The sequence below is a fragment of the Anas acuta genome, chromosome 3 (assembly GCF_963932015.1).
Source record: "Anas acuta chromosome 3, bAnaAcu1.1, whole genome shotgun sequence".
NCBI classification, from domain to species: domain Eukaryota; kingdom Metazoa; phylum Chordata; class Aves; order Anseriformes; family Anatidae; genus Anas; species Anas acuta.
In genome coordinates this window covers 96660105-96671837 of record NC_088981.1, presented here as the reverse complement: position 1 = coordinate 96671837, position 11733 = coordinate 96660105, and the positions used below count along the sequence as shown (strand labels likewise).

The window sequence follows — 11733 nt, the reverse complement described above, 5'->3', positions numbered from 1 at the left end:
CTGCTTGAATGAAAGCCACTTAGTTGATACTTGGACAGTTAAAGGATATAGATCAGTCGTCATGCTCTACACATAATGACTCCAAAAAGTAATAGTTTCAGTTGAAGAAAAATTGCATTTCTAAAATTTGGGTGGGTTGAAGTTACCCTCTATTACATCTTACTAAGCTACTTATAATTTCTAGTGACCAGAATCAATCCTATTTGTCTCTATGGAACAAGAGAAAAGAGAGAAAGGAAAAAAAAAGTTTCTTGAGACAATTTAATTGAAATCAGATTATATTTTAGTCTTAAGGACCAACTATAGCTGCATAAAAAAGCATATACAAGCCATTTATAGCTTAGAAAGATTATTTATCCAGAACACAGTACAATGTGTATTGTTTAACTTGTGAATGTGTGCAATGGTTAAGCAAATATATTCTTATTAAGTTGTTCAGTGAACATCCTGTGCTTTCCTTGTAGTTGTCTCGCAAAGATGAAGGTGTTTATAAGGCAACACTGTCAGATGATAGAGGTCATGATGTATCTACTCTTGAATTATCAGGAAAAGGTAACATTACATTTACTACATTGAAGTAATTCTCTGTACATTCTCTGAAGAGGTGTTCAAGATCTATCTTTGCAAATGGCAAGTCAGCAAGCATATTTGGGGTCCTTTATCAGGTATTTTCTTATGTTATAGGGGCCTGATCTGCAGATGACCAGTTTAGTAGGGGTGACATTGGGCTTTGTAATGGTTACTCTTTAATACCTTCACAGGCAAGAAGTAAGTTTTAATCAGACTCTCCCTTTTATGTGGGATTATTTATTTATTTATTTAGTTTTGTAAAGAGCTCTTTCCCTCTGTCAGATTTGGTAAGTTTTAATGTCTACAAAAAAACTAACAGCACCAGGACCTTCAACGTACCAAATGTGTTGAAGTGGGAGTCTCAGTGACTGTTATTTCAATTGTAAAATAGTAAAGCTGTAATTTTGAATGTGTGAAAGAACAGACCCAGTTGTAAATGTAGAGAAATAAAAATCATACACAACTGAATTTGCAACTCATCAGAGTAGGATTTTCAAGTAACATTTATCTTGATCACTTGAACGAACAGAAGATACTGTAGTTCTCCATCTTATGACTGGGGGCCCTTCCTACTTCTGCAGTTACAGAAAAACTAGCTTGTGCTGGAAATGTAGACAATGAAATGCCTGTTTTGATAAAACACCATGTCTAACTTGTGGAACCGGTAGGCTTTGCAAATGTTCACCAGCAAAACCACAGGAACTGCAGTATTAAACCAATCAGTGGATCCCCTAAATGTTTGATTTGACCCTGATAAACTGAGAAGTTTAGTAAGAACTGGGCTCTTGAAACTGCATATTCTATGAGGCAAGATAGTTTGAGCTCAATGTTCATTGGAATTCAAATGAAAATAAATGCAAACAAAGGTAAGAGGATCTAGTTGAAAATGTGCTGATGATAGGCATCTACACAAGGTTTTATGTGTTACCAGATGTTCTCTGCCTTTTTCATTCTACACAGTGACACTGAATGTCACTTGTGTGCTTGTTACTTGTGCTACAGAAAGTGTTCTAGTCTTCTGCCCTTTTGACTGAGGTTCTCCCCTTCCACAAACCCAACAGCTCCATCATGTTTCAAAAGCTTGATATGATACCTGTTTTTTTCCTGCTGCCGAGAAGTTTACATTTGCCAAATGCCATCTTACAGGGAGCAGGTGAAAACTGTTTTCTCCAGAAATGCAGTAATTTTTCTTTCTCCTGAACTCTTCTTCATATGTGAACTATCAAGCTTTTATGACCTTCTGTTGTTTCTGGCATGAAGGATACAAAGAGAAAAAAATGACAGCACATCTGACTCCGCATACAGCGGAGATACTCATTAACACAGCACAGAATTCATTTAATGTATGCAGACAGTCTCCAATTTGTCCTGTACACCTGTTGCAATTTTAATGGTTTTATTTGCCTAAGGATGTGAAGATTTCCCGTATCATTTTAATTAAACTAAACATAACAAAGCTATATTCTGATTGAATTTTGATTGTATGCTTTCTTTTTATTTTTTTTTCTCCTCAGTGTATGATGATATAATTCTGGCATTGAGCAGAGTCAGTGGTAAGTAAAGTCTCTCTTGGATTTTCATGTCATTTTTTATTTATTTATTTATTTATTTATTTATTTATTTATTTATATAGTAAAGTCAGCTGAGCCTGAGGCAGACAATTTTTATTGTAAGTGGAAAATCTATGGGAGTCATGATGCTTATATCTTTATGGGCACATTATTAAGGTTCTGAACAGGCATTCAACCTTGCTAATTGACACTATTAAAAGGGAACAAAGAATTGTTCCACCTGGCTTATTTGGTTTAGATACTGTGACGATGATATAGCAGGCATTTTCTTCATACTTCCCATTAGTAAATGAGCCTTATGATACAGAGAGAACTAGATTCTGATCCTATTTTCAGTAAAAAACTGGGAATAATTCCAGTGAAAGAATGGGGGATGTACAAGAATAAAATTTTTATGCAAATAAAATCACAATACTGTTATTTCATGGCAATTACATAAGTAGCTTATTACTTCACAAAGCAGTCATAATGCTTGTATATGATAATAAAACCATAAACTCATGCTAAACTTTTACCTGATATAAATCAGCAGATCTTTGAGAAGCATGAATCACTGTCTTTTTGTTGTACTCAAGAACAGTGGATCAGATCTTGAATTTCCCTTTGTCCTGGTGTTGTAAACAGTCCATTTGACTGTTTTCTGTTTATTCCTTTATCCTGTTTGATTTGCGTGTATTCTATTTTATGTAGGTAAGACAGCTTCTCCACTGAAGATACTCTGCACTGAAGAAGGAATAAGGCTTCAGTGTTTCTTGAAGTACTACAATGAAGAAATGAAAATCAGCTGGTCTCATAGGTAGGTGAGAATATTTTTTCAAGTTCATGTGTACATTTAAATTTATTTGAGAAAAATATAGTCTTGAAGATTTACTATATACTATGCTGTGGCATTCATTTAGGAAGTGGAGCACTTTAGTGAATTTCTTTCCAGCATCTTATGTTCCCTTTTCACATAGTACATATGGTAAAAGAAATATTAATAGACTTGTCCAATACCTGGTTTTAATGTCCAGAAAAGAAGAATAAACAGTATTTCAACTTCTTATTCAACACCAGACTGTTTGTCTTCCACTGTATCTAGTTGGTTCAAAGATAGTAAAATATTGGAGCATAGTTTTCTGCTCAGAGTTGCCCTTTTCTATAAATGAATGAAATTTCTCCTCCAGGAGTAGATGAATACCAAACATCTGCTCTCACCAGCCTGTACCAAGAAAGCAAATCCAAAACCAAACAACAACCCTCCCCGTCCAAAAAAAAAAAAAAAAAAAAAGAAAAAGAAACAGCAAACAACACAACAATTTTCAATATATAGTCATATAACCCCAAATATTTTAATTCTATTCATTTTCTTTGAAAATATATTCAGTGACACAGGGAGGAGGGGCAAGAAGTACTGAATATTGTGAAAATAGCCCTCAGAGCTGAGAATCATTTCTATGACTAGAAATGAGCTGGAAATTTCCAGATACTTTTCCAATATCTTCTGTTACATTAAGGTAACAAAGGTAACATTCTGTTACCTTTAGAAGTACTCTTTATATATCTGTGTATTTACAGTTCAGTATCTAAAGTATTAAAGTATTTAAAGTATGTTCAAATACTTTGCTATGTTAGGCCTTCATTTTTTTGAAACTGCAGGTAGGGCTTTGAACGATTTTAAAACTCTTCAAGTTTTTTCAACTTTCACATTCCTTGATGACCTCCAAAGATGACACACAGTGAAGTGTTCTGACCAGGACAGGAAGAGGCTGGTTTGGCTGCACATTGTCTTAGTCAATTAGGAATGAAGAAACGTGTCAGTGATCATCAGGTTCAGGGAGCTCAAGCAGACTTCCACAAGGGTACTCAGCTGTACTCATAATTCAAGTTTTGTATTCAGCAGGTTCTGTTCTTTCTTTCAGTCAATGTGATACTTGCATGAAGAAAAGGTGAAGAAAAATATCTTTTTGCCTTTGCCTTCTACCGTATCTGCTTAGTTTTAAAGGTGATGTTCCATTCCACCATCCACTTCCTAGCAATGCAAAACTATAGAATGTTCCATGGCAAATAGGGAAACAATCAGCATACATATTTGTATTTGCTGTCTCTCTCCCTCCCCCACATAGTAATATTCCAGATTTTATGGTAAACCTTACATGTTGATCATCATGAAGATCATTAAACACAAATTTTGAACAAATAAAATAACATTTCAATTATTTCATTAAATGCTATGATTAGAGGCTAGAGTTATTAAAAACTAAAACAAAAACAAAGACTGAAACCAACCAACCAACCAGCATCCTCCAGACTCGCCAAACCTTCTCGCTTTTTCAAATGGAATTTTAAAGAATTACTCCTGGAGAAAAGAAAGGTTATATCATTCCTTTTTTTTTTTTTTTTTTTTTTTTTTTTTTTTAATGTTGTCTGCATATCCCAAAACACACCATGCAAATTAACAGCTAACTTTGAATTGTCCACTATACTGCTTTGCAGGAAATGTAAATCCTAAAGCCAGTATGCATTATCCACTCATGGCATGGTGGGGAATGTAGTATTTTGTAATAAATAGCGGTTTGCATCTATCTATCTTTCTATCTATTCTGGTACATTGAACTCAATGTAGTTCTCTTACAGTAAGGGAAATAGTAAAAAGTCCTTTTCCTCATCAAACAAGCTATGAAGCCACATCAGCCCTGTTTATGCAAATAAATTAACTCATCAAAAAGGAGCAACTGCTTACTTTCATCTCAAACATATGTATATATATATATATGCTCATATGTACATATTTATAATATAAATATATACCTAAAAATGCTTGGGAGGAAGATACTAGAGAAAAAATTGTTTAGTTTATGAAGGAAAGAAGAAACTTCTTTGCAAACCATTCAAAATAGCTTGGTTTGCATGCTCTCCCTAAATAGCTTCATCTATTTCCATTCTTCAGGACAGACCAGAAGAACCACTGACCTGAATCAACAGAGCATTTCTTATATTCTTAATTTAGGAAGTGATGATAAGTTAATTGAATGTTACTGTGGTTTTTATTTATTTTTTTTTTTGGTAGTGGTGTTTTTTTTTTTTTTTAAAGACATATTTATTAATTATCTGCAGTTAGAACATTTGCTGCTTTCCTTGTTCTTAACAACAAATCAACAAACAAACAAAGGTATATTTTGACTTGATGTGAGACTAATAAATTATATGCAAGTCTTCCGTGGATTTCTTAATTAGTTTTTGAAGTTAATGGAAGGTAAAGATTTTTTGTTCCTGTTCTATTTCATACCCATGCTAGAAAGAAAAGAATCTCCTGTGAAATTGCTCTCATTAGTTGAATTTTATTTGTAATTTAGAAATAGTGTGTTATCCTTTGAAATTTTTCATAGATGGTCTCCTACAGAGAATATACATGAAAATAATGTTCAAACCCATTTCTATTCATTCAAGGGAATCTAAGATTTCTTCTGGTGAAAAGATGAAGATTGGAGGTGGAGAGAATATTGCCTGGCTGCAGATAACTGAACCCACTGAAAAGGATAAAGGGAACTACACCTTTGAAATCTTCGGTGACAAGGAATCCTTCAAACGAACACTTGATCTGTCTGGGCAAGGTATAAATATAAGACCATAATCTTTGGATTAAATCCACTTCATGGATTAAATAGGATTAATCAGGAGTAAACAGAGGAATGCAGTAAAAATTGAAAACTTTTGGTCAAAACCAGATGCAATTTAGTTGCATAACTGGTTTGATCTTTTTAGTCTCTTATCTGTTTTTACCACTAGCACCCTTGGGTTTCAGAGGTTTGGTTTTCCATTTTGGTACTGTATAACAATGTTTTTAAAGCAGCTTTAGTATGGGTATGTGTTTAAATGTTTATACTGAGCCCCATATGCAAGTAGTCACATACAGTAACTCTCTCAACTGTTTTGTTACAGCTTTTGATGATGCCTATGCAGAATTCCAGAGACTCAAGTAAGTGCTACAGTTTTTGCATTTTAATGCTATAGCAACAATCTTAATTTATTGAAAAAGTATTTATTAATAATGTTATTAATAACGTTATGTATGTCTCTTCCTCTCCTCAACAATTTTAGGGCAGCTGCTTTTGCTGAGAAGAGTAAGTTTATTTTACATTTTATCAATGATGTTCTGCAATCTAGTCTAGTATTCTCTTTAAGGCATCTATCATTATATGTTGGCATAGCTTTCAGAGTTCTGAAGTTGCAGAAACCTCCTGTTACTGAGGAATAGTGCAATAATAGTAATCATTTATGGGTTTGCACTTGTGCATTTTACACATTTTGCAATGCTCCTCTGTCTGTTTTTGTCTGCAGAGTTTTGGTGAGGTGTGAGTTTCTGGGTGTCACACAAGGAGGTGTTGACTCTGAAAGCAAATAATATATTGGGATCTACCTACTGAGCAAAAAATAACATGCTAATGAATGTGGAGTACAATGGAGAGACAAAGTGGGGAAGCTTGTTACTGTTAGGGGCTGCATGAATTCTGTACATTGATATCAAGTTCCCTGATAATGAAAAGATGTTTCTACTCAGAAACAAAGTGGCAAAATAGACTCTTTTCTAATCTTAGATACCAGCAAGTTGCTAAAAGCATCCTCTTTGTTTTGGTGCTCAAAGCTCCAGCTGTCAAGCTTAGAAGCATCTTCAAGGATGTAAAGTGTATCAGTTTAGAACTCCATAGCACAACCTTTGCTAAAAATCTGAGAGGATTATAAAATACATTAATAGGAAATAACACAAAATATTGCAAAAATTGTATTATTTTACATTTAATTAATCAAGCATTACAGATTTTTTTTGGTTCTTAAGATAAGCCCAAACTAAAGCTGTAATTGATAGGTCACCAAGTTATAAAATTATGAAGAAATAAGTAATTTTGAGTTGTAAACGTCACATAATCCACATATTTTCTCTTTAACTCCTAGATCGTGGTAAAGTCATTGGTGGCTTGCCTGATGTTGTTACTATAATGGATGGGAAGGTAAGGACTGTTTTCATCAATTAGCCAAGTTGACTGATGAGATATTTGCTTTAATGGTGGAAAGGAGAGGAATGCAGATGATTTTGCAGAAGCTGAGTGAAAAAGGAGGAGAATTTAAACCACCTAATGGGGGTTATTTAATTGAGGAACATGCAAGTCATAAGTGAGAATGTGCACCATAAGCTGTCTATACAGTCAGGGGAGGCACAGCCTGGTTCAGTTCTCAGGCAGGCAAGGTCAGCCTCCTGGTGCTGGTCTTTTGTGATGATTATGTAGAGACTCTGAGTTAACTGCATACTCCAGTCTGGGCTGGATTTCAGCTCTGTGTACTGATCAGAACAGTTCAAGGGCCCACTCCATCCCTGCAGTAGAACCTGGAGGAGGAGACAGTCACTGTCTGAGACCCAATGTAAAACAAAGAAAACCTAGGTCCCATTCTCCAGCAGGCCAGTCATAGAGTCTTGTTTGTGGTAAGAGCAAAGCAGGGTAAAGAACCTACCTGGCCCAATGGATTAAACTCTTTCCTCTGTATAAATATTGGCAGATAGTCCCACTTCAATAATTACAAGAGAATGGGGGGAAAAGACAAAAATCTGCAGCATTGTGCATGGTGCAGAGGAGGTACTTGGAAATGATTATTCAGCACTTCTCATGGCACAAGAACTAGGGTGCGCCTAATTAAATGGTCACTGAAATCGAAGGAAAGTAGTTTTTCAAGTGTTTCATAATTAATTTTTTCCTTAGTACCTTAGGCCAAAATAGCTTTGGGTCCAAAAAGAAAACAGGCAATGTCACGAAGTGAAGTCTAGCAGGGGCTATTAAACACATTTGTCTCAATACAGCTCATGCTTATAACTAGTTTCCACCAAATTGTGGAAAGTAGGAAGGGAGCAGGATCACAGTATTCATTCTCATTTTTCTATGCTTTCTTAAGTAGTTGCTTTTGACTTCTAAAAGAGCTAGATGGAGTTTTATTCTAACTGATGGTAGCAGTTTAGCTTGTGAGCCAATGTGACTCATACCATCTGCTGGCTATCGAGAACATATTGATCAGGGTGTTTATGTCTCTTGTGTGATGAGCATCTTCAGAGACTACAGCTGTGTTCTGTGTGGAAATTGTCCTTATGCCAGAGAAAGCGGTTGGAGGCTCCAGTGAGCCTTGCACTGGATACTGGAAGCTACCCAGCTTTGGACAAAACTGACATGATTTCCTTCTTGGCCCATTCCTTCCTTTGTCTCTATTGAGTATTCACATGAAGTGCTTTCTTACTGTAGTAGACAAAAGAACTTCACAGTAAGAAAGCTAATCTGTTAGGAGGTTAGGTATAAACCACTTCATGACCAACATCTTAAAACAGTCAGGAAACAACCTGGCAATGTCATCCCACCCCAGCTGCATGTACATGCTAGCTGCAGTTTCTTCATTCAAAGGAGGCCTAACCATGTGAGGATTAAATAACTGAGTGAATGATGGGAAAACCTCTGATTCCTGAAATCAAGCAAAACAAAATGGTTCAGAAGGAAGTGAAATTTTAAAATCATCTCTAAATTAAATATGAACAGCTACCATGCAAGATTCATGTAAGTACAAGAGAGAAGTAGTAGCACACGTGCATGCACACACACAGAATAGAGAAGTTTCCCCATACAGTGGAATGGTCTTTCTGTGCAAATGTATGAACACAAGACAAAGCTTTACCAGTGCTTCTTAAGAGGGTATAAATGATTTTAGGTCACATCTATAATTTAGTAAATTAGAACAGGCCCAAATGATTTTAAAAGACTGTGGAAAATATCTGGTCTCTGGCAAGCTTTTAATATTAACATATTAAGACTTGATTAATGAATTAATTATTAATTGTTCTTAAATGAGGTCACTTTTGAAGGCAATAGTCATGAAATGCTGCCTGAGTTACAGAAAGGACAGTAAGATTTAAACTTGCTGTTTGCCACTTGCTGTTTGATTTCCCAACATTTTATTTTCATCTTTGCATCATTACTCCTTTAAATATTTTATAGAAGAGCTAGTTCCCATAGTCATTAGTTAGCTTTAGATCCTACATGAAGGGTAGGATCATGTACCCCTTCATATAAGGGGTACTCACACACTTAGGTTGTCACCAGGTTGCACCCAGAGCATATAAATCTTCTCTCAATGGTCCTCTCTGAGTTTGGAGGCAAATAGTATGCAAAATTGCTTCTACTTGGGAATGTATAGTACTTTTGATCACTTAAAATTTCTGCCTTTTTTTTTTTCTTTTTCCCCACTGAGTTATATCATAAATCAGAATTCAAGAAAAATAATGCACAGAAACATGCACATGTGAGCACAGATGGGCTTTCTCTCCTCCCTCTAGATTAGAATTCTGTGGAACCTGAAGGGTAATACTGAAGGGAGGGAATATAAAGAAGCATTCTGGTACATTTTTTATATTTATTTTTTAACACATATGGGAAATTATCATGCTGATTTTAATTACATAGGCCAGAGTTTTGGGCGGAATGAGATTCAAGCAAAAGTGAACAAAGCAGATAGTTATCAACGCACCTTCTCAAATGATTCTTAAACCTCTTGTATCATCATTTTACCTAAATACATAAGATTTATATACATATAGATACAGTGATAAAAGTAAGATTAGCAGTAAGTCCGTATAAATTTGGAAGAATGATCATCAGAATTTTGTAGGCTTCTTCAGTCTTTGTTCAGTCCTTGGAAAATACGTGAACTGCCAGGATGACCTACTAGGTCTTTTCAGCTATTCTATTAATACACTGTACATGCATGCAACACTTTTACAACCTTTATGAATTATTTAGTCTTCATAAAATATTTCCATTTTAGGAGTCAGCAGCATTTGGAATCAACGACCAATGATTCATGTTATGTACTACTATTTAAGTGATTTTTTTTTTTTTTTTTATCATCTCAAGAAATAACCTCAGGAGGCCTAGGTCAAAAAAGATTTGCTCAGTTCTCCTTGGTGTGTACAAGGAACCTTCAAGGATGTTTTTAAACCTATCATTGCCTGAACATCATGTCAAACTAATGGGTTGCCAGGAGTTTCCTGCAGGCAGGACTGCATTGACAGTCCAACTTACCATCTTCAGGCTCTGTTACCCTGGGGCTATTACTGCTTCACAATCACTGGTAAGATGGTAGAAAGACTGAAAGAAAGAAAGAAAAAACAAACAAACAAACTAGGAACTCTACTTTTCAGTCCTCAGGAGCATGATAACTGTCTTTAATTAACTAGGAATAAGAAGTGCCTGAAAGCTGAGAATACTGTTAATCAAATATGCCAAATCCTTAATAATATTTCTTTCTTTTCTTTCTTTCTATTTTTTTTCCTCCCTCAGACTCTGAATCTGACCTGTACTGTGTTTGGAAACCCTGACCCAGAAGTGGTTTGGTTCAAGAATGACAAGGCTCTTGAACTTAATGAACACTATGTGGTTTCACTGGAACAAGGAAAATATGCCAGTTTAACAATCAAGGGAGTGACCTCAGAAGACTCAGGCAAATTTAGCATTCATGTCAAGAACAAATATGGTGGGGAAACAGTGGATGTCACTGTAAGTGTGTACAGACATGGTGAAAAAGTGCCTGAAGTTAAACCTGGCCAGCTTGCAAAACCTAGACCAATACCACCATCAGAAGATAGTTCTTAGAACCTGAGGGCAAGACAAAATCCAATAAATGATGCGCATAACTACATTTGACAACCAAAATAGTATACACGAGCTGTAGCTGAGGTATTCCCACACATAACTAATTGGTACTCTCCAAATGCAAACAGCTTTTAGGAGTTTTGCTTTAGGGAGGTAGTTGTGCTACAGGGGTGTGCAATGTGCAATGATCTTATTATAAATATATGTAATAGGGTGGGAGTTGCAAGTAACAAAAAGCCAAATGCCTGCCAGAAGCTTCCATGTGCATATAAGTTGCATAAACCTACAGTAAAACTCCATTTCCACTCCCCCAGCCCCTACTTGTCTGAAAAGTAAACAAACCATCCCCCCTAAAAAAAAAAAAAGAGAGAGAAAAACAATCCAGCACTCTCTTGAAAACATTGAAAACATTGAGAACAAATATCCCATCAATAAATATAGTGAACTGCAGTTAGACACATGTTCAGAAATGATTCCTGCTTTGCCTCACACACAGTCCCCTTGGCTTTGAAGTCTCTGATTGCGTAACTTTAGTGGATAGTCCCTATTTAGTAATGATATTGTTATTTTATAGTGTGAATTTATCTTTAGTGGAGTTTAATAGAGTTTTACAGATGTTCACTGTTTATGCCTTGAAGCATAGGTTACATGTTTGTATTTTGTTTTTCTTGCATTGTGCTAATAAAACTTTAGAAGTCACCTTTGCTACTCATTGCTCCAAATCACACCTAACTAGTTTTGTTTACTCTTTCATTGTTTAATTATTGCTTATTGCACAATTTCACAGCTGGTAGCATGCAGACAATCGACTTTCAATAAAGAATGCAAATTATGGTTAATCACAGTCACTGGGTGGCACTTACAATTTTAATTTCACTCTTTACAATACAGGTCAAGATGCAAGATCAAATTGTCAAAAGACATGTATACAA

General features: G+C 35.5%; 1 protein-coding gene across 6 annotated transcripts in view; it reads left to right on the top strand.

The window, feature by feature from the left end:
- Nucleotides 1-11500, top strand: part of MYOM2 (myomesin 2) — a 79571-nt gene extending 68071 nt beyond the window's left edge. For all 6 annotated transcript variants that reach the window (XM_068678430.1, XM_068678428.1, XM_068678429.1 and 3 more), the window contains 8 exons: nucleotides 465-552; nucleotides 2085-2123; nucleotides 2832-2937; nucleotides 5571-5734; nucleotides 6063-6099; nucleotides 6222-6244; nucleotides 7074-7129; nucleotides 10490-11500. In XM_068678430.1, the coding sequence (XP_068534531.1) occupies nucleotides 465-552; nucleotides 2085-2123; nucleotides 2832-2937; nucleotides 5571-5734; nucleotides 6063-6099; nucleotides 6222-6244; nucleotides 7074-7129; nucleotides 10490-10801 (825 nt within the window). In that variant the 3' untranslated portion in view covers nucleotides 10802-11500. The remainder of the gene's footprint in view (nucleotides 1-464; nucleotides 553-2084; nucleotides 2124-2831; nucleotides 2938-5570; nucleotides 5735-6062; nucleotides 6100-6221; nucleotides 6245-7073; nucleotides 7130-10489) is intronic.
- Nucleotides 11501-11733: the final 233 nt, after the last annotated feature.